Source organism: Amphiprion ocellaris, chromosome 15, assembly GCF_022539595.1.
Source record: "Amphiprion ocellaris isolate individual 3 ecotype Okinawa chromosome 15, ASM2253959v1, whole genome shotgun sequence".
NCBI lineage: Eukaryota > Metazoa > Chordata > Actinopteri > Pomacentridae > Amphiprion > Amphiprion ocellaris.
The window spans coordinates 23,530,884-23,555,033 of NC_072780.1; the positions used below are offsets into that span (position 1 = coordinate 23,530,884).

General features: G+C 40.4%; 1 protein-coding gene across 15 annotated transcripts in view; it reads right to left on the reverse strand.

The window, feature by feature from the left end:
• The window catches only part of epb41a (erythrocyte membrane protein band 4.1a), a 100,602-nt gene that overhangs the window by 37,631 nt on the left and 38,821 nt on the right, over positions 1-24,150 (reverse strand). For 9 of the 15 annotated variants that reach the window (XR_008604112.1, XR_008604111.1, XM_023294576.3 and 6 more), the window contains 9 exons: positions 23,382-23,469; positions 21,622-21,774; positions 21,410-21,507; positions 21,124-21,299; positions 8,620-8,867; positions 8,053-8,127; positions 7,025-7,069; positions 5,468-5,530; positions 625-795 (listed from right to left, as the gene is read on the reverse strand). Coding sequence is in view for 13 of the 15 variants with exons in the window: in XM_023294576.3 (XP_023150344.2) it covers positions 625-795; positions 5,468-5,530; positions 7,025-7,069; positions 8,053-8,127; positions 8,620-8,867; positions 21,124-21,299; positions 21,410-21,507; positions 21,622-21,774; positions 23,382-23,469 (1,117 nt within the window). In the remaining 2 variants the exon portion in view is untranslated. Of the gene's footprint in view, positions 1-624; positions 796-5,271; positions 5,320-5,467; positions 5,531-7,024; positions 7,070-8,052; positions 8,128-8,619; positions 8,868-21,123; positions 21,300-21,409; positions 21,508-21,621; positions 21,775-23,381; positions 23,470-24,150 lie in introns of all 15 variants that reach the window. The other 6 variants (XM_055017750.1, XM_055017751.1, XM_055017754.1 and 3 more) reach the window with 6 other exon arrangements.

Sequence of the window (24,150 nt, forward strand, 5' to 3'; positions counted from 1 at the left end):
TATCCAAGTAAGTCAGAATCAGTGTGACAGTGGATCAGCAAGAACAGTATCTTGACCCTGAAATTAAAGCACCTAGATGGAATTTAGCCATCAATTATTTGATCATTTACCCCGGTGCATTTTCCTGTGACATGTCAAAATCTCTTTTATGAAAAATGTGTGACTCGACTGAATGTGCTGCAGGATAATAACCGAGCTTGGAAATACTAGTTGCTATATCTGGATTGGAGAAACAGGTGTGGTGGGTCTTAAAAGAGGCCATTAGCTCATTTTTGTTGCAGCTCACTTAGTGGTTAAGCAAAACTTTTAAAATATAAGATCCTGTGTTATTGTAACATGTAATCTTGTAATCTTACAGTGAAAATTACACTCATCAACTCCCTTCATCTGACATGTTATCTACACTCAGGCAAGAAAAATGACATCATTGTAATCTCTCCAGCGCAAGACAAACGGTAAGCTGCAAGCATAAACAGCAAGTTAGTTAGCAGAACTAACTTGAAAAAAGTGGCTTTAACTTGGAAGCGTTATATTGATCATGTCTACTATGGGTGATGTGACACTGTGTTCTACTCAAGAGTAAACAACAGTACAGCTGCACTGTACCCAGATTGGTGGACTCACCGCTGGTTGAAGCTGGCCATTGATGCTCACTGTGCGAAAAGGTGAGTTGGTGGAAAGACGCTTGTCCCACTCACTGGGCCGTGGCTCTGGTACTGATTCCATAAAACTCCTCTTCAGCTCACTGATGCTGGTATGGTGACGCATGATCTCTGTTTGAGTCTTATCCAGGTCCTTCAACAAGAACATAACAGTCAGACCATGCAGTTGGAAGTGAAAGAATGACAACAACACAGGACAGAATAATGATGACAGAAAATGAGTAAGATGTAAAAGAAATGTGGGGGAAAAGGAATTGAAATATAAAACCAAATAAAAAATAATCCTATTACTAAAATAAGGAGTCAATTGCTAAATAGATAAATGATAAATTACACCTGTAAGAAGTTGTAAGAGTTGTCTGCCACTCATTTGATTCCAAATTATTCTTTAATATGCAGTATGGCTTTGTGTTACTTATGAAGCACATGCTTGGACTGGGGCTGCCTATTCTCACTGATTTTGGGAAAGTATCCAACTGTGACTTTTGAGACAGATATTGTGATTGCATTTTGTTTTGTAATGCAAGTTTTTAAAGTCAAGTTTCAGTTTCAATATTCACTATGCAAGCTCGCATAAAAGTATTCTGATTTTCTATTTGAAATAGATTAATCTAGTCTACTTTCTGCCCATTTTAAAATCTCGTGCTACTAAAAGTAGAACAAGCAGAGGATTAGTCCTGTTTAGTGGTTACTAATAAGTCATCAGTAGCTCACAGGTTATTGATTTTTATCAGTGCTAGCAAGAGGAGATCTTTAATGAGAAGAAACAGGAGGTGGAATGCTATCTAAAAACCCAACATATGGTGAGCTGTTGTAACAGAACCAAAGAAAGGAAGGTGGACATCCTTTCCTTGTATGCCAAAAACAACACACAAAGGAAGATGATAAGTTGTCCGTGCACTGAACATAATTGGCTCCCAAAATTTTTTTTATTTATTTATTTATTTATTTATTTTTACAATTTTTCATTTCTGCTGTGTCCAAGTAAAGGATGAATTTCAGTATCAGCATACCTGCTATGACTTTTTAGGAAAATTATGATTTATAGTCACAATAATGAGAAATATTTTGTACCACGTGATCTCCTTCTCATGGCAGAGATTAAACTGATATGCTCGTCAAGTTTTGGTGGAGAAAGGACTACTTCCCAAATTGTCCCAAACCTGTTGCTTCAATCATGTGCAGCCACATTAAACAGCAATGTGACAGTGGACACAATAACCCTGTCTTCAAAACAGTATGTTCCTATATAGCATTCTTAATTGTGTTTTGAGAGAAATATACTTTTTGCCAGGTAACAGTATGGGCAGCTGGAAAAATGTCCACTGTTACATATTCACAATTTTCCCACCACATTCTCCACCAAGGGGTGGAGAATGTGGTGGGAATTTCACCCAAGATGTGGAAGGCCAGGCAAAAAAATGGCAAATAAATATACTGACAACGTTGACATCATGCAAATTTGCCTCCTTATGATTCACTACTACCTCTTTTGGTAAACAAACACAGTGGACAATCTGGCTTTAAGACCCCTCATCACACTTTAGTTTTCTAAAATAAAAACATTAAGAAACGTGCGGGGAAAAGGTTACAGTAGTGGTATTCACTCAGTTACTACATATAAAACCTATCCTGTCAACTAGTTATGCTGCTATCGGTTTAGACTGCTGGGGGATTCCCATGATGCACTGGGCTCCTCTTTCTGCCATACAGTTATACACCATCGTTACATATCACTAACACTGTGTCTCACCGAGGTCCTGTGTTTGTTCTCTCTGCAGGAGTCTCTGTATCTGGAACTACACATCTCTGATCTGCAGTTTCTGTCCTCACCGACCTCCAAAATGCTCATTGCTATCCTGCTATCTCCCCCAAACCACTCCACTATCCCCCTCACGCTGGCTCTAACCCCAACTGGTTGGAGGTTTTTTTTTTTCCGGTAAAAGGGAGGTTTTTTTGGTTCCTTTCCACTGTCGCTGACTTCTTGCTCAAAGGGATTCCAAAGGCAACTTTGGATAGTTGGGCTTTCTGTTTAAAATTTGTAAGGTCTTTAATATATTAAATGTTATGAGATGACATATGTTGTTATTTGGCACTATGTAAATAAAACTGAATTAAAAATTTTTATTGAATTGAATCAATGCTTGTAAAGGATAAATTATTAACGTGTTGTGAACATGCTGTTCATGTGTTAAAAAAATAGCCAAAAAAAATGCCCTGTGCTTTAGAGGATAGTTGTGAATGCAGTTTACTTCTATAGAAACACATTTTTTTGGAGAAGGGATTACCACTAAGCACTAGGTAACATACTGCATATTAAATTATTGTAGTGGTCAGATTGAGTCTACGAAGCAAGCAGATACATATGTGAAAAACAGGAAGATAAAATGGAAATTCTTGGCTTTTTTTTCAGCAAACATTTGATCCTATTTGATGCAGTGCTTGCCCTCCCCCCTCTTAATTCTTCAATCCTCTTTGCCTAACTCATTGGCATCCACAGCCATATTTATGAAGGCCTTAGACAACTGTTTAGATCTTGCTATGATGACACAATAGTGAGTCAAGGACAATCTGCCACTCCCTACTAAGGTTCTAATCACTGGCACCTATGGAACCCCACATACAAATTAGGATGTGATTTTCATTTGTGTTTACCTTTCCCCAAGAGACTTGCTTGAATGCATTTCTTTGAATTATGGAAATGACTACTGAATGTCAATGTTATGTGCATCACTTGTATATTATGCACTGCTGCAATGAGGATCAAATGGTCATCTCTCCGAATGCATCAAAAAACCAACAATTTCTCTGTGTCAGTTTTACATGACTGTTCACATGAAGAGAGGGGTGGCAGGTTAGATACTCTGAAGGCTGAGGTTGCACATAGAAAGCAGGTGTGTATCACTGTATAATATGAGCTGAGGCCAAGGGGCTTGGTAGACCTGCAGGGTGCTAATAATTTTGTGGGGTTATCACAAGTGACCCCTTTGACACTACATGTAAACTTATGCTTTAGAGAGGGAGAGGATCATCATAGAGTAAACCCCACCCTCTAGTAAATGAATGTCATCCCTTTCTTCTGATATGATGTAAATTCAGCACAGAATGTCATACGGCACGATAATCACAGCATTTATGGTAACAAGTTCACAGACAGATGGTCAATCCTGCATGAGTAAAGGAGAGAGTTAGGTCAATAGAGGAAAGGAATCAAGTAAAGTGAAGATGAGTGGACATCATCAGTAACCATGAGAACCAATGAGCAACAACAACAGCAGTGTGATAATCTGTTAATAGCATCACTAGGGCATATATGACTGGGAAACAGATAAAATGTATTTTCTGTTTATTGTCCCTGTCAATGCAGCCTTTCCACAGCAGACACTTGACTTGCCAAAGCAGGAAGAGCACAGGTTAAACTAGAAAGTCACTCTGAGAGTACATCCTGCTCTAAGTTCAATGCTCAATGCCAAAATTTTTGAAATGATAAAATGAGTGATTTAAATCCGGAGGAAAATCTAACAGGTTCTTTCTGATGATTCAAGCTCTACCTCAGCTGCATTTCATTTATTTCATTACAGTTGTCACTTCCTGGGTTTTGGTAATGTTCATGTTCTTTGACTGACACAGCTTACTGGGACACCTGCTTGATTGGAATCATTGTTAATGATATATATTTACACTTTTCCTACTTTGACAAGTTAAAATGTCTGACATTGCTGGCAGAACAGTAGGCCCAGTACTGAAACTTCTTGGCTGGTAGTAACAAATTCTCACGGTCATTAGCTCTTAATTGTGCAAAGTCTACAAAACAAACATGTTCATTGTCAAATTTGAAGTTATTTTGGCTACAGTTAGATTAATGTTTTTTTTTAAGGTCGAGTTGAGGTTCCAATCTAGCTGTCCTGCAAAGGGTGTGCCACTCTGACCTCAACTGGTGAGACTGCAAGGCATAAAAGAATCTATCTATCTATCTATCTATCTATCTATCTATCTATCTATCTATCTATCTATCTATCTATCTATCTATCTATCTATCTATCTATCTATCTATCTATCTATCTATCTATCTATCTATCTATCTATCACAAAAAAAATAAGAGAGGCCTGGTACTCTCCACAATTTGAGATGACCAAAGGTAACAATTGACTGCAAGATGACTGGTTCACTACTCAGTGTGCCAACCTGTAGGAGCCTCGAGTGGCTTTGTCAAGTCTGCAAAAATACCCAGATGATATAGGCATTTACCAGACAGGGGAAAAACTCTATAAACGTGTTATCTAGTTGCCTTATGGGGGGTGCAGGTTTCAGTTATCAAGTGTAATCAATATTGAAAGGCTAATATAGTGGAGGCTGTTTATTTTTCACACAAATTAGCATATATTGTATATCTTTTTATTATGAGTTAAGCCAATGATGTCATACCATGCAATATATCTAAGATTATTTCAGTTATATTTGAATGTTTGTTTGCTTTAGCATCAAAACACAAGCTGTAGCCACAGTACCAGCGGAAACTTTAACCTAAGATGTTTCCCAATCATATATCACATAAAATGCAAACTAGAAATTAAAGAGACTGTGTCATCATGAAACAAAGCTACTTGCATGAGAATCAGAGAGGAAAATAGTGCATGCCAACCCTTTAGGGTTAAGCTAAAAAACAAGATAAGAAAAAGAGAAACAAAGAAAGAAACAGAAATCGAGGTGTCAAATCAAAATAAAAATTGTCAGAATGTGCATGCAGGCAGAAAAATGTGTGAAGAACCAGAACAAACAAGCAGTTAAGACTGAATATACAAACCTCCAGCATTAAATTGCTATGTCTGATATAAATAGTTTCACCCTCAAGTTTCTTAGCTCTCTTCTGTGGAAAATGAGGAGAAGGGAAGAACTAGTTGTAAATATTGCAGAATTAAATAAAACATTTTCATATTCGATTTGCATAGGTGGGTCGATTTGCATTAATTGTGGCAATGACACGAATCACAAAAAAACAACAAGGCTGTAATTCCCAGTGAACCCAGCTCAGAGGGGGAAGATGAGGAATTCGTCCATACACATAGTAGTCATGTGTACGATGAATGAAGAGTGGCACATATACACTTAGCGCTGTGAGTAGAAGTCACATGCTGCACATGCAAAGGTTGCTGCAGTGCAGCGAACAAGAAGAGGGGCATCATTGTGGGTGTATCTGCTGGAGCACTTTAGGAATTTATACATTTTAAGAAAACAAACCCCATTCACCTTGTCATTGTGTTAATATTTTAACTACCTCATTATAGATGGATGAAAATTGTTGAATAATACATGAAGATGCATTATAATTTTTTAGAAAAAAGAAACTAAAATATATTAAGTTTAGATACTTCCTACCTAGTGTATACCACTGTACAAATGGAGTGCAAAACTTAAATGATGTGTTCACAGGCAAAATGGAAAGACCACACTGAAAAAAATGCACCACACTGTTTGCATGGATTGTAGTGGACAAAATCTTATCACGTCCTATTCTACAATCTCCAAATACACCATTGCCTACAACTAGACAGCAAAGTTGTGATTAGTTGTGAGTTGTGCACTTTAGGTTTCTTACTTTGTACTCAAAGCCAATTTACAATGTGTTCTATTCAAACACCAGTGGCAACAGAGGTACCATGCAAGCTGCTTGCCTTACATTGTGAGCAACTTTTGGTTGGCTGAGCCACATCCACCCACAGCTATGTATTGGGCATTATTGATATTATGAGCCATTTGTTTAAATTATTGTACTGCTGTAACATGTTTTTTGACCACTGGGGAGAGGAGGTTTAAATTTAATTAGATGTAGCTAACATATACATCTCTTATTTTCTGATTTAAACTTCCAGCAGTTACAGATAATATAAAAATACAAAATCAAGATATCCCTCCATTATCGACTGGAGTCTATCCCCGCTGACTTAGGGTGAAGGCAGGGTTAATCTGGACAGGTCACCAGTCCATCACAGGGTCCAAATCAAGACATTTGTTTTTTTATAATTATTATTATTATTAGTAGTAGTAGTAGCAGCAGTAGTAGGATGAGTATTATACATGTTTGCTTCTCAGCAAGGATAAACCCAGTTTACAAGCAGGCAGTGACTAAACAATAGCTTGAACAATGGACTGACTTCTTATTGTTCTAACAGAAAGTTGACATTTACACATGTACAAGCTGACACAGAAAGTCAAACAGCCGGAAATAAAAAAATAACAAAGAAAATAAGCACTGTATGCATCTGCAATGGAAAACAGGACAGTTACAAAACAACAAAGCAAATTAAAAGTGTCCTGATATTTAACTGATGCAGGGGTGGCTGGTCAACAAGAACATGCTAACCTTCCTCACTCGCACCATCTCCATCTTTTTGTCCTGAAGAGAGTGCTGCACCCCCATCAGAGGAAAGACATGTTAAGATCTCATTTCTAACTCAGCAACATAACATTTATAATGCACCAAGACACTAAACATGCTTCACAATTTCACTATTCAGCAATGCTTAATATATAGTTCTATTTTTCCGTCAAAAAGTGATAATGTTATATATTCTCAACTAGAATCCAGTATTACAATGATGGTCAAGTGCCCCACATGGACAAATAACTGTGGGTTCCTACGAAAGAATTAGTAAAACTATCAGCTACTGTGTATATAGTATAATAGTTCATATGTATATTATAATAGGTATTTCAGTTACAGTTTTTGTCAGTCGCTTTGGTACATTTCTCAGATCAGAATTGAAATTCTCAAAATTACTTGTTCAATCTTCACATCATTGTGTCACTTGCGCACATCAAAAAATGCAGTTTCTCATTTCTTTGACCAAGTTGCAAATGCTTTGGTACATCCATGCAAATGATCATTTACAATTCTCTGCTGTTTCCTACATTATCAATTGCGTATGTCATGTTGGTCAAAATGTATTATAATGGGTTTCTGTTGAATAGTCTCACCCCCTACAACATTTAGGCATTAGTTCATTGCATAAGTCTTTACCTGCAAAATGAGTGAATAAGTTGTCATAATATTTCAAGGATATTTCCATACATTTCCATTTGATTTTTTTCCTAAAATAACTTATCATATGACTTTTTCAAATAAATTAATTCTTTATTCATTTTAAGCTAGAAAAGTGCATTCTGAATTGTATCACTATTTTGCCAGAAGTCCTTTCCCACTATATTAAAGCTTAATTTTATATTTATTTATATATATTTTAGGTCAGTGGAAATATATTTGAATTCATGAGTGTTTCATATCATTCAGTGATTTAAACCTTCATGTCTACTTGTATTTTTCTTTTTATTTTAAAATGTTTATACATTTCCAACATGTGTTTAGTCTGATCATGCATCAAGCAAACAAACCTGGCTTTTTTTCTCTCTTTCCCCATTGGTGATGGCCAAAGAGGGGGAGTGCTTCCGCTCTTTCCTGGCCACTGTCTGGTAGCACAGACAAACTCATACATTGAGGATCAATTCCAAACAAAAAAATAAGCATAGCCATATTACTTTTGTTCTTGTGAAAATCAGATTTTTTTGGCAACTTTTTACAGTATTACTCCTAATTTAACTTTTCGCATACAGTACATTAAATCTCACTCATATATTCTTAAGTCAAGAGCCCTCACTACAGAATCTATTACTACCTTAACAGGTGTGTTCCTTAAATGCGACTGTAAATGTATGGGACTTAGACAATTTAGGGTACTACACATACTTAATTTGTAACATTTAAATTTATTTTCAACTGTGGAGTTGCCCACCGAAAAATTCCACTGTATTTTGATTGCTATTAACATCTTCTGTTTGGTCTCATTGCTGATCTCTGATTATAAGTTCAGTGGAAGCTAGTTGTTGGTTCAATAATGAAGAGAGTGAAAGCCTGATGGTACCTAAAACACATGAGGTAACACAAAGATCTGTGTTCATTACCTTGATATCTGGAGTGAGCCCTGGTTTTGGGCTGTGGCTCTTGGTGTACTCAGCTAGCAGACATTCCACCTTTAAGTCTGCCTTCCTGTCTGCACAGCGGTGCCCTTTCGGTGTGGAGCCATCATGGTGGTCAGAGTGAGGCAGGGCAGACAGCAATGGTGACGAGGCTGCCTCCCCGGGGGATACCGGTGACATGACAGGAGCACTGACTGGACGGGTGGATTTGTTGTCAGGAGTAGACACCATTGCTGGAGGAGGCAAAGAGTAGAGACTATGACTTCATGTAACAAACAAAACAATTGTTTTCAACACATACACTACCAGTCAAAAGTTTGGACAGACCTTCTCACTGAGTGTTTATTATTAAATTATTTTATACATTGTAGATTACTACTGAAAACATCAAAACTACAAAAGAATATGTATGGAACTATGATGTAAACAAAAAAACTGTATCTTCAGGATTAATCTACAATGGAGAAAAGACAGACAGACAGACAGACAGACAGACAGACAGACAGACAGACAGACAGACAGACAGATAGATAGATAGATAGATAGATAGATAGATAGATAGACAGATAGATAGATAATACAAAAGCCTTGAATGAGAAAGTGTATCCAAACTTTTGACTGTTAGTGTATATTGCAAAAATTCTTTGTACTATAATTATTACATTAACATGACCTATATACATGACATATATATATATATATATATATATATATATATATATATATATATATATATATATATATATGGCTGTTGGCCTTTTGAAAGGAGCAGCTTCAGACGTGTGGCGGATAAAGAAGAGGAGGAGGTTTTTCCTGCTGCCTCTGTCTAATCACAGACTGGAGTCAGAAGTGTTTCACTGCAAGTCTGATGCTGGAGAAGCTGTACAATATCGAGTGGTGCAGCGTCACTGCTCTGCACAGCTCTGCCTTTAGGACAAACATGGACTATGATTATTGTGGTTCTGGCTTTTTACTTTATATATATACAGAGGTGGGTAGAGTAGCAAAAAACTGTACTCAAGTAAGAGTAATGTTACTTCAAAATAATATTACTCAAGTAGAAGTAAAAAGTAGTCATCCAAAAAATTACTCAAGTAAGAGGAAAAAAGTATTTGGTGAAAAGACTACTCAAGTACCGAGTAACTATTTGACTGTAATGTCCAATTTATTTTTTAGAAATGATGTGATCAGACAGACAAAAATGTAAAATAATGTGCAAATTCTGGTATTTCCAAATAAAATAATTTTTAAAAAAGCAAAAATAAACAACGTCTTTACAAAATGACAAGGCAAAAGAAACACAAATTTCTAAATCTCAGTTCTTCACAACATAAAGCTTTTGAAACAAATACCTGTAGTAAGGTAACGTTTTTATGCTTGAACAGTGCAAACTACACCCGCATTGAATTTGCATAAAGTAGAAGTCCAGTCTCCTTTATGAAAATGGTCAAAATGAGAGATCAGGTGGCCAATCTTAAAATAAATCAATATAGAATTTTATATAGAGCGTTAAAGTTTTGTGGAGCCAGGGGGCGGTGGTTACTTGATTGACAGTCTGGTCTGGAATGATTGACAGGTCCTATGGAGGAGGCAACCCAGACGCTCATTCACCGTAAACTCTGCTCTCCTCGGTTGGATTAATTCTGATATATTAACTGTTGATTTATTCATCGGTGGAGCAGCAGAATCTTTTCCACAGACAGTTTTTCTGCACTTTGGCTTGTTTTTTCCAGTTTTCTACCTTCGGCTGATTCTACCAGCAGACACTGAAAGGACTCTGATAGTTCGGTAAGTGTTTATTTTCGTATCGGTGTCGGTTTTAATGCACTTTATATGCAGCTTTAGTGTCAGATATAATGTGTGCCATGCACTCCAGATGCTGGTGGACTTTATTTCTGAGTGTGTTAACCAGAGAAGAAAGTCAGCATAGTAAATATTAGCTTTAATGTTAGCGATGCTAACCGAGCTAGCTGCTCAGTCGTAGCCTGATTAAAGCTAACGTAGCATTAAGCTAACGATGTTTGTGTTGTGTTGCATGTTAACAGCGGAAGTGTGTTGTGTTACTGTAATGTGGTACATTTAGTTGATAAAACTCTCAGTGGAGACGCTGGTTCACATTAATGTAACGTTTAGAAAACCTAAATGTGATTAAAACAGTAAGGTTAAGGTTCTGTGTTGTCAGTAGTCCTGAATATGTGCTGAGTCTCTGAGGTTAAACTGGAGAAAACAGTACAACTACTCTCTAATGGTTAACGTTGTTTAATGACTGGTTCACATGTTGTAGTACATCTTAGTGCAGATTAGAAAAATAACCTCCCAGAATATGACCAAAGTAATGATGAACATTACAGTTATTACATTGAATTACAGCACAGAGAAGCTGGATAATAAAATCCTCTCCTCTAAAGCTAAAGTGACTACAGGCCTATCTGTCTTTCAGTGCTTGGAAAACTATATGAAATAGGAAATCTTTCCAGGGATATTTTAAAATGAACCTCTACTGTTGATGCTGATACTGTGATGTCTGTCTTCATCTCAGGTGTCTCATGTTCACTGTGAAGATCTTCTGAGTGAAGCCAACAGAAGGAAAACCTCATCTGGTTGTGAAGAGGGAGACTGAATGGACGACATCCTCAGTGAACCACTTCCTGTTTAGCTTTCACTTACAGAAGGACAGACCAACTCTTTCAGCAGTTTATTATTGTCTGTTCTTAATATTCACAGGTTCCATTTATCACCTTTAACTTCATCTCTGCTGTTGTAGCATAATGATAATACAGAGTACATGTTGCCATTATTTATAGCAGATATGCAGCATTAAAATATCAACACATTCAGGTCAAGAGATTGCTTCTACCGCTAGCTTAGCAACTTGCTAACGAAAGACTGCCTGACTTTTCGAGGGTGAGTAACACGTGGCTGAAAGAACACAAGATTAAACAGGAGGAGAGGGAGGATGAACACGATCACTCCACCACGACTGAGGAACGGAGAGTGGCAGAGCACAGAGAGCGGGTGAGAGAAATGACTGTGCAGATGGCAGCCGATGCGGGCTTAGGATGCTCTCGGCGCTCCTGGGAAGACCATACCACTGGCGGGAAAACAACAGTGGCGGGAGAAGCGGTAAAAAATGCATGTGCACGTGGAGATGCTTTTCCTACTACCATGAAAATTCCAAGATATGACGGCAAAGCTAACTGGGACGCGTTTCATGCACAGTTTGAACTGTTGGCCAAGGCTGGTAGGTGGTTAACTTAAGAGAAAGCTCTCCAACTATCAGTGTGCCTTACTGGTGACGCCCTCTCAAGCCTGCTGCTACTAAGCCCTGACGACAGAAGTGACTATGAGGCTTCAGTTGGAGCTTTGAAGAGACGATTTGGGCCATGCTCAGCCGCTAGCCTGCTTCGATCTGAGCTATGTAGCAGACAGCAACGACTGGGGGAGCCATTGAGAGATCTCGCTAATGACATAGAAGGGCTGGTTCACCGCACCTATACTCACATGCCCCCGGCGATTCAGAGTGAATTAGCTCGAGACCACTTCCTCCAGGCCCTACTGCTGGATGAGCTTCGAATCCAGACACTTTTGGCTCATCCTATGTCCCTCCAAGCTGCTTTAGAACTGGCTACAGAAAGGGAGATGCTGTATGCTGGTCCCATTAAAGACCGATCCAACAAGTCACCTCAGGTGAGAGTGGCTAAGGAGACTGTGCTGAGGACAAAGGAACCCAAATGGGCAACAGAGCTAACCCAGTTGGTACGGGCTGCTACGCTGCGGGAGGAGCGACGTCCTAAGCCTCTGTCGAAGAGCTGCTGGGGGTGTGGACGGCATGGCCACTTAATTCGAGACTGCCCCCACATTCCCAGGAACCAGGGAAACGATACGGGGACCGCATAATCGGGACCATGTGGACCCCAGACACTGTGTCCCGACCCCTTTCAATGAACAGAAAAGCGCATCAGCCAGAGTAAGACTTTACAACTAACCAGGGCTCTAGATTGTCAACTGGAGGAACTTGTAATTCTGGGCCGTACCTGGATAGGTGATTGCTGGTATGCACCTATGAATGTTGCCGGAATTGACTGCTCCGCCCTGGTGGACACTGGCTCATCTGCAACCTTAGTGAGGCCTGATGTGGTGAGGAATCAGACAACCATCTACCCCACAATGGTGAAACTCCAGACAGTCACCGGACAGAAGGCTCCCATGATTGGGGAGGCGTCAGTGACCCTATGTGTGGGTAAGAAGTCAATTCGCTCCGCAGTCTGGGTTGCAAATCTAGAGGACTGCATACTAGGACTGGACATTCTAGGAGCATTAGACTGCGTTATTAACACCAAAAGCGGAACTCTTATTTTTCCTGATGGACATGTCATCCAGATGTCACAACAACCACCTCAGCTGAGCTGCCCGGTGGCCCACAGTGTCACAGTGCTGACAGCTGGTATTGAGCCCAGCGTGATTAGCAGCCCCACTTCTACGGCGCCACCTCCCCCCTCGTCTGCCAGTAGTTCACAATCACACTCAGTCCCTACACCGCTTGATGGAGAAAGCAGAATTTTGGCCGTGAGAGAGGTCTGGTCTAATAACTGTGATGGACTGAATACGAGTGAGCAGGATCTCCCGTGGCAGCTGCTGCTGGAATTTAAAGACTGATTGTCACTGTCTGAAGATGATGTGGGCCAAACTACCCTCATTCATCATGAGATAGACACTGGGGATGCGCAACCGATTAGGATGAGACCCAGACGCCTTCCAATGGCTAGACAAGCTGTGCTTCTTTCCACATGGCCCTCGGGGCCCTCAGGCATGTGCTGGAGTGGGTGGCAGCAGCAGGATTGAAGCTCCATCCCCAGAAGTGCTGCTTTATGCGATGTGAGGTCACGTTCCTCGGACACAGACTCAGTGGAGGCGGGGTCAATACCATGGTTGAGAAAGTGCAGGCTGTGAAAGACTGGCCCACCCCTAAGTCTGTGCAGGACTTAAAGAGCTTCTTAGGGCTCGCGTCCTACTACAGAAGGTTTGTGAGGGGGTTCTCCTGCATAGCTACACCCTTATACCGCCTGCTGCAAAAAGGACAGTCATTCGTGTGGACGGAGGATTGCCATGCAGCGTTCACTGCACTGCAGAGACCTCTGGTGGAGGCTCCCGTGCTTTCCCCACCCGACCCAGCCTTACCTTTTATCCTCGACATGGACGCCAGCAGTGTTGGCTCGGGGGCTGTTCTGGTGCAGGAGACAGCTGATGGGGAGAAAGTAGTGGCATATTACAGCAGGACATTTAACAGGCCTGAACGGCGATATTGTGTCACAAGGCGGGAGCTGCTGGCCGTGGTCAGCGCCATCCAGCATTTCAAGTATTACCTGGGGGGCCTTCACTTCACTGTAAGGACTGACCACTCTGCCTTACAGTGGCTTATGTCCTTCAGAGAGCCAGAGGGCCAAACTGGCACGCTGGATTGAGGAACTACAGGCATACGACTTTGATGTGGTGCACAGACCAGGGGCACGTCACCAAAATGCAGATGCACTCTCTCGATGACCTTGTGACACTGATGGCTGCTGCTACTGTGAGGAAAAGGAGGCACAAGAGGAAGAGAGACTGCCTTCTCATATAAAATGTGCTGCAGTCGGACAAGAGGGACTACTGTCCAACCAAGGACTTGATGTGGTGGATGCAGCAGAGTGGGGACATAAACAAGAGGACGATGATGACACCAGACCAGTACACACATGGGTGGAGTTACAGCGACGATCTCCATGGGAGGAGGGTGCCATGTTCTCTCGAGCTACAAAAGGACTCTGGTCAATGTTTGATTCCCTACACCTGTGTGATGGCGTCCTGCAAAGGGGGTGGAAAGAACCAGCTACTGGTTAAAGACGGTGGCAGGTAGTCGTACCAATGTTACTGCGGGAGACAGTTCTTCGGGCTTTTCATGGGGCTCCGGGTTCAGGACACTTTGGGGTTACAAAGACACTCCGCCGCCTTCGTCAGGGATTTTACTGGGGCCAGCATCGACGTGATGTGGAAGACTATTGCCATCGCTGTGACAGCTGCACAGCCCGCAAAGGCCCAACAGCCAGATCACATGCCCCCCTCCAACAATTTCCGGCAGGGTGTCCCATGGAGAGGGTGGGGATTGATATCCTTGGACCCTTCCCTCATCCGGAGAAGGGAAACCGCTACATTCTCACTGCAATGGACTACTTCACTAAGTGGCCGGAGGCTTATAGTCTCCCAGACCAAGAGGCAGAAACCATCGTGGATGCACCGGTGGAAGTAATGTTCAGCAGATTCGGGGTGCCAGAGGTTATCCACACAGACCAGGGCAGGAACTTTGAGTCTCGTGTGTTTGCAGCCATGTGTAACAAACTGGGCTCCCAGAAGACACGTACAACACCCCTCCACCCTCAAAGCGATGGACTGGTGGAAAGATTTAACTGTACACTGGCAGAACAGTTGGCTATAGTGACTTCTAAACACCAGCGGGACTGGGATTCACACATTCCCCTGGTGCTTATGGCGTACTGATCTGCTGCCCAGGACTCCACCTCTTGCTCCCCTGCTCTCCTGATGCTAGGGAGAGAAATTCGGACCCCGGCTGAGATGCTGGTCGGGAAACCCCCTGACGCCCCCCATGGACCCCCCCGGTCCGGAATATGCCAGGAAGCTCCAAAACCGTCTGGAGACTGCCCATAATTTTGCCAGAAACCAACTACTATGTGCAGGGGCGAGACAGAAGAGGAACTATGATTTGCGCACAAGTGGACGTCATTTCAGTGTTAGAGAACTAGTCTGGGTGTATAATCCCCAGAGGAAGAAGGGCAGGTGCCCTAAGCTGAACAGTGAATGGGTGGGACCCTGCAGGATCCTGGAGAGACTGGGTGAGGTTGTGTACAGGACCCGACTGCCACCTAGAGGAAGAACAGTTGCCTTCCATCGTGATAGACTGGCTCCCTATAGGGGCATGGCCAGCCCTGGGGAACCAGCAGGTGGAAGTCAAGGAAGCCGGACCGCCCTGACATGTCCCCCTACTGACCCCAATGTCTCACCCTGTCCTTCTCAAAAGGGTCTTCTCGCCACGGACCCAGTGTCCCCTCCCCTGGCCCCAAGTCCTTCCCAGACCTCTTTCCCCCCTGCCGGAGCACCTTTCCTTCCTTCTCTGGGTGTGGTCGACCTCAGAGGGACCGCAGACCTCCTGGACATTTGAGAGACCTTTGTCTGTTCCCTCAGGGGCGAGGGACTTTGAAGACGGGGGGTAGTGTAACGGACTGACATGTTGTGATGTTGAGATTTCAATGTTGTTGTTCAGTTCAAGATTTACGATGTGTGTGCGTAGCTGCGGGGTGGTGTGTGTGTGTGTGTGTGTGTGTGTGTGTGTGTGTGTGTGTGTGTGTGTGTGTGTGTGTGTGTGTGTGTGAGCCGACCGAGAGACAGAGCTGAGAACGGCGGCTAGTTCTGGAGCTAAAATCAGGGTTTTTCAGTGTTATTTTGGCTTTGGCTACGGCCCACAGTAGCCTGTGTTAACGTTTCATAAACATCCAGAAAACGAGATCAGGTCTCGCTCGTCCATCACAGCGGGTCGCTACAATATGCGTATATATATATATATATATATATATATATATATATATATATATATATATATATATACACATACATACATATATATATATAAAAGGGCTGGGCACATTAACGCGTTATTGTTGTTGCGTTAACGTGCCAATTCATTAACGCCGACAATCATGTGTTAACGCAGTTTTTAAAAATTATTATTGTAACAGACTGATATTGTTGGTGATGTTGAGGTTTCAATGTTTATTGTTCAGTTCCAGATTTACCTAATGTCAGTGAACGTGCCATGTTTAGTTAGCTCACCTCTGATTGGCTGAGAGTCAGCAGTAGTGTGTGTGTTACTCCGTGCCGGTGTGTGGTGTCGAGCGAGAGAGAGCTGTGAACGGCGGCTAATTCTAGAGCTAAGTTATGCGGTTTTTGTAGTTACTTAGGCGTTGGGTACGGGCCACAGTAGCCTGCGTGAGGGTTCAATAAACAACCAGAGAACCAGATAAAGGCTCATTCATTCATCACAGAGGGATGTCATCAAGTCTCACCAAAATAACAGTGGAGGGAGGCTTCAGCAGACTGGCTGCATTCAGCGTATCGGAGAAATAGAGATAAACTAAAACAAGACAAGCTAACAGCCACAGAGAAGTAGTTAGCTATAGACTGCATTCTGATTAGTTTTGTCGAAGATGGCGGTCGGAGGACCAACGAATGGCAGCACGTATGAGCCTCAACCTGCATCACTGGAAGGTTTTTGTGTGACAACATAAACCAGGACGAGAGTCCCCGATGCAGAGTTCGAGTCCGAACTTATATATAACAAACCAGATAAAACGTTAATGCCACTGCAGTGGCAAATAGCTCTGGCTTGATTTGATAACATTGTTTAAGTTGAGATTTACAAGAAATGTTTTAACTGCTGCTGTGTGAAGGGAATACTGCTGTTATAAGGCACTTTGTTTAAAGTGTTTGCAAACCAAATGTTACTGTATATTTGTTAATGTAGCAGTACTTCAAAAAATAAAAGTGCAGAATACACTACTTTTAAACTCATTATTTAATTGTATGCATAAGTGCGTAAATCGCAATTAAATAGCACTAACATATATGTGTGTGTATATTTTTTTTGTATATATAAAGTTATTGTATTATATTGTATGTATGGATTACCAAAGAAGTCAACAAATGTGAGTGTAATTGTGTTGGAATAAGTTGGGTCCTGACATGGGGACATCTGAAGAGATTGCAGTTAATGACAGCAGCTTATTCATACCTCAGCTGACAATCACCTTCCTCTTCTACCACTCCCCAATGATGAACTTTCATTTAGTTGTGTACATTCCTAGAAGGGTTCTGTCTAAGAAGAGTGAATATAGACCAGCACTGCAGAAAATTGGTCTAGTCTTATTTGAACCTTTGATGATCTTGGTAGACTTACTAAGCTTGCAGCTCAGGTAGAAGGTTATTTGTAAATAGCAGCCTGCTACTACAGAGCATGTAGCAGTTTGGTAGAAACCAGAAGCCCCTTTTCATTGCTTTCTGCACTCTTGTTTGTGGTACTCAGAGGGGTGTACTATGAACCAAGTTTCTTGTTTAGCCGGCTCGACAAAATCTAAACCCCTAGTGATTGTGTGCTGCCTACGCCAGTCAGATGTCATTTTTGGTTGACGGTAAACTGTATACTGAGTGGTGAATAAATTTTTGTCATACAGTACAGATAGCAGACCACACATGCATCTAACTTTCTGCACTGGGTAGTGATATACCATTTCCCGACATGTTTCAGCTTCTTTCTTTAGTTAACCATGAGCACAGTATATGTTGTCATGTGGAAGAAACACTCACCTCTAAGAAGCCAAGTCAATTAATTTACTTTCAGGGGGTGGCCCTACTGCTTTGGTTCACTTATACCACTCTCAAAGCTCTGTTTCAGGTGCAGCTGCTAACTCTTTAGAAATAAGGCTCTTGCCATGTGGACATGAACAGAAATGAATGAAATAAGATGGTGTTGCTCTGTAAGTGCTGCATTTGTTTACAAAAACAGAAGCAACTGTTTCCTGTCAAGTTAATGACATCACTTTTAATGGGAATGTTGTCTCAGTGTGTTACTTATTGCAGGTTTGAATCCTTCAGATACTTACAATGAGCTGCAAGTGCATTATGTAAGCAATGCTGCTCATGTTGCAGCTTCTTGTCTACATATGCATTGTTCAAACAGAGGATGTTTCAACATTAAGTTCTTGTTCCATTCTCACGTTGTTTTGTAATTTTCTTTCTGTGCTAATTTGCACCCATTGTTTTTGCCTTTGAGCTCTCTTGGGTTACACATCATTGTCTACCCCATAGCCTTGTCATCAGGAACTGGTGCTGCATAATTTGTGTACTTATAGAGCACAATTTTTTCAAGCTGTGCTAACATAGCCCAGCCAAAAGAGATTAAGCTAAACTGTACAGAATACCTCCAAAAACTTCTCTTATATATAATACTTCTATTTGCATTTTCGTACTTCCTGGTCTCTTTTTCAGTGTTCCCACCATAGATTCATTTCCAGAATTTACAGGTCAGGATTAAAATATGAAGAGTGTACAAGCACACTAGTTCTGTAAGACTGGACTTAGGTATAGCATGTATTAAGCACTCATATCTAGGAGTTCACTGCCTCAAAGTATCAGCCGAAGATCCCTGACTCAACACATTCATTTTTCCTGCATGACAACCTGCACTGCACTTGTGGTTAACTGATGAGAGAAGCTGAAACTCCAGGTCGAGTTATACTCTGTTTTTACCAACAGAGTTGACTAAGTTACTGTATTCAGCCATAAAATATTTAGTTAGACCTGAGTTTCAGTGTAATGATGGTGTCTCTCTCTCTCTGCCCCTTGATCACTGTGGAGTTAGTCTAAATAATCGTAATGCCATGAATTAATGTGGAACAGTTTAATTAGTTTTTGTTTATTATTGGGCTGCACAGTGACTCAGTGGTTAGCACTGTCGCCTCACAGCTAGAAGATCCCCGGTTCGCATAAAGGCCTGGTCCTGGGATCTTTCTGCATGGAGTTTGCATGTTCTCCATGTCCATGCATGGTCTCCAGTTACTCTGGCTTCCTACCACAGTCCAAAAACATGCTGAAGGTAATTGGTGATTCTAAACTGTCCGTAGGTGTGAATGTGAGCATGATTGTTTGTCTCTATCTGTAGTCCTGTGACAGACTGGTGACCTGTCCAGGGTGTCCCCTGCCTTCACCCTATGTCAGCTGGGATAGACTCCAGCAACCCCGCGACCCTAACAAGGATTAAACAGTGTATAGATAATGTATGGATGGATGGATGAATGTTGCTTACAGTGAAATAAAAATGTGGTTAAATGAGCTTCATTTAGAAACAACAACAACAAAACATTGTGTGCTGTCTGGCTTATTATTCTGACAAATCCAAGAAGGTCTTAGGTGTGAGCTAAGAGTGAGGAGCTTTCTTTATAAAGTTTGCATGTTCTTTCTGTGCTAAGGAGTTGTCAAGGAGTCCTTCCATCTGAAATCATTACATTTTTGGAACAATTTCTGCTCAACAAGCTCTGTTTTTCCTGAATTTTAGAGCATAAAATATGGATATGTGTGAGTGTGTGTGCTCAAAGATGGGACTTTTAAGGCAGCTTCAATTTAATAATCAGAGATTATTTAATATATTTGTCCAGTATTACTCTGAATCAATGGCATAATTTCAATTCAATTCAATTTTATTTATAAAGCACCAACTCACAGCGTATGTCATCCCACAGCACTTCATATAGTAAGGTAAAGTTCTTATGAATTTTAAACAAAGAAGACAGAGCCTAAGAATGTAGAGGTTCATTTGGATTCCCTATGAACAAGCAGTCATTGATGTGAGAAGGAACCAAAAAAAAAAAAAACAAACTTGAATGAGGAGGGGAAAAAATAATGAGACAGTATGTCAGGCTTTTGTCTTTAAAGTTTCTATTATATAGATATTGTTGTTCGAACATAGCATCAAATGTCAATGTACAAAAAATGGATCAGCATTCAATGAAAAAGAATGGTATGAAAAGTACTTGATATGTCAATCTAAAATTTAACTGATATCATTTTAAATATCCATAGATTATAATAAGAACCCTAGCCTTACTAACCCTAACAACTTTTGAGCGAATCAGAGATGGGCAGAAGGCTCCGAATGATTTAAAATGGAAGGAAGTTAACATACCTTTCATCAAGGACCTGGGTTAGAACTGGAGTTGGTCCTCAGGCACCACATGGAGGCTGCCTATTTCTGCTACTACTGAGGACGAGCTGGATACATAAAACTAATTTCCCTATGGAGCTCAATAAAGGACAACTTTACTTTTAATTTACATTTTAGACCAACATTAAATGTTGGCATTATATGTCAGGCAAAATAAAGACAGCAAAACAATGATTTCTAACTTACTGCAAAGTCCCTAAATCTGAACAGCTGATGATATCTCAGTGTGTTCATTGGCACAGCTAATTTATGTCATATTATTTCATGCTGTCATTTAATACATTTCTGTTGAAACAAGCTATGACCATTTTTCAATAATATCCAAGACCAGCTCATCCTCTACCAGACTATCTTCCTTGAGAACTTGTATTTTTTTTAATACACTCAAACAGAATTAGATTGTGCTTGCATAAGTGGACATGGCACGGATTATGTAAGAACATTTCAGAAAAAGCAGTAGTTACATTGTTGTAATACAGTATAATACGAAGTCTATATTAATTAAACTGTATCTGCACAGGATATATTCAGGCACAGGACAGCATAGAGGGTAGGTCACCCCATTTAGGCTAGGATCTCAATACAGAACCAGTGTAGTTAGGTGCATAAAATTGAAAAAAGAATGGAAGTGTAAAAATATTTTTGTCTTTACAACACAAATGGTGTACCTCCATCAAGGCTGCGCGAATTCCTTTTGCTGGAGGAGCGCTGGAACAGGGGAGCTGGTCTGTCAATCAGAGAGCTTGCCTGTCTGGTCTGAGCCTGAGTCCGACCACTGTACCGAAACTTAGAGCCCAGTACCAGGAACTTCCTAGGAGTGGTGACCATCTCAGTAGAAGTAAGCCTACACACAAAGAATACCAATACTGCTTTTCTGATCTGACTCAAACCTATTAGGCAAATTGTCCAGAGTTCCTACAAAAACACAGCAAGTAAAGAATACAATACACTCACCTGAAGAAGGTGTGATGTTCTACACACACTTTCCACAGCTTCTTCGCAGCCTTGTAATTGGGTAGTTTGAAACCAATTGCACTCTCATACTGTTCCACCTGTTAAACATAAACCAATTAAAATCAAAAGTAATAAAATTGACTCTGGTTTCACTACTCATTAATAATAATTAAGTGTTAACCAAAGAACCACAGATTTTATAGGTGGTCTACCTCAGATGGTCGGATTTTAATGAAGAAGCTGCTCCGCTTGTAAGAGACCTTGAGGACTTTGGGCCAGGGAAAACGGTTGATCCTCAGTTTGTCTTTGTAAACCATCAGCCCACTAGAGCAAACCCCAAGCATGATGTCAACACCATCCAGATCCTAACAGAGATATCCAGAATGAATGAAAGAGTTCTATTAGCTTGAAATTACCTCCAGATTTTAGAAATTAATACCTTTCAAGGTAGTCTGGAATTGGCACAAAAAATAAAGACAGATTATAAATAGGTAATAACTGAAAAAATGTCCAATTTCTGAAGGTGTTGTTTTACCACAAGCAAAAAAAAATAAATAAATAAAATTCAGCAGGCTCTGAAAGTCTTGTATGGGCATAACCAAGACACCAAGATGTGTCCTTTCTGAAGGGCAACGCATGTCATCCCTGAATCAGCACATCATGGCTGCTGTACCTTAAAAACCTACTTGGACTGTGCATTTATCGCAGTGAGTAACTACAAAAAACATACCAAAACCACCTGAAAAGGAGGGCCTCAGTCCAGTTACAGACCCGTTGTAGTGCATTTCTGTTATCAAAGCAAAGCAGACCAACCAGTGCTGGTCCTGGCTGAAGTTCCAAGCACCCTACCTGTGACCCATGTAAACCACTTGCTAGTGTCACAACCACACCAGATAGCTGCTGTGCAATACAATCCCTCTGTTAAAACAGGTTGCTCCATCAGTGTAAGAAAAAGTACACCTATACAAAACATAATTATATATAGATATCAAACAATTAGCTTTGGTTATACAGTGTAGGCATAACCATATAGACTACAGCTGTAGAGGTTAGTCTGTGCATGGGAAAGATAAATGAACCCATTTACTTTTTATGTGAACATTATGTTTGCCCACTATGTGTTAATGTTTATCTAATTATGTTGTGCAAATACTAAAATATCCTGCTTTCCATTTTTGGTAAGTGTTGGAATGCCTGTCATTTTTAAACATTAGCAAGTAGCTCTTTTATGCTGTGCTAAATCATCCACAGGAGGGCAGTATAGTCTTCAAAATGTTTCTCCTGTATATATTTCAAATCCCTGCTCTGATGTAAACAGATTAACCTGATTTCTGATGTAAAACATGTTCATAGTCACATGTCATCCTGCTGTTCAAGCCAGGCAATTCAACACTCAAAATACAGACTTGCAGACTTTACTCATCTCAGTCATTTGTTTTCAAGAAACCTGCAAAGCTCATCCAAATATCCGAATATATATATATATATATATATATATATATATATATATATATATATATATATATATATATATATATATATATATATATATATAAAACAGCTGGAAAAGTGTCTAATGAAGGTAAAGAAGGCCAAAGGACATTTAACAAAATACTGGTCATGCTGTGCGTATACTTTTGATTCAGCAAATTTTGTCATATTCCCAGAAAAGCTATAGCAAATCATAGAAGAACCAAAATGCATGGTTGACTTTGTGACAAAGATGTGTTTCAATGATTCCATAATAGTAAATTAAGAGTTCTAGGAGTCATTGGATCATTGGAAACTTAAGACTACTGTTATATACATGGTATTTACAAATATATGTAAACTTTTCTTCACAACTGCAAGTTTTATTTGATCTGTGAATAATACTTGGAACTAAAGTCAGCACAGAAAATAAAAATAAATTACTACTTGCTAAACAATGAACAATAAAGATGAACTAAAGAGTTGTAGACCATGTGCTTACCTTTGCTTGGTGAAGGTCCACTCCATACATGGAGAGTTTCTTGGCATTCTCCAGGAACATCAGGTCCGCCTGGGCTGGATTCATTGACCTGGCTCGACACCATAGCACAAATCCAGGAAAATCATGAGGGACTGTGATATTTTTTTAAAGCAATGAAAGGTGTGAATTATGGCTTCCCTTGTAATATAGCTAATTATTGGTTGCATTACCAAGATGGTGCTAGTTATGATAAGTAATGCGCATTTATGTAAGCACTGTAATTTAGAAAACATTTCTTCCATTTGTATTTTAGATGAGTAATTCTGTTTAAGCTGCTTGATTATTTTTCTTTTACTTCAGATGCAACTATTACTTTGTACTAGGGCTGGGACTTTAACATGATAATTTCGATTAATTAATTACAGGGAAAATAACTCGTTAAAAATAATAACGCATATGATTGCACCCTCCTCAGTTCCCTCATTTCTGGCACACCGGTAACTCTGATGAACACTCCAGCCCAGTAGGTGGCGGTAATGAACCGAAAGTCTGTTTGTAGCCATGAAGAAGAAGCACAGGAAGCACTGAGTGAAGTCAGGCACTGGTGAACAGTGAAGTAAGATGAGATTGAGCTTGTTGGGCTGAAAGTTTCCTTTTAAAAATCTTCCCGATGGCAGCTTGGATAAAAGCCTGGTTGTGTGCAAATTGTACAACATGAGATTTCTGATCATTGCGTCACTTCAAGCCGACGGTATCACCTCAATGTAAAACATGCTGTTAGCACCAGAGC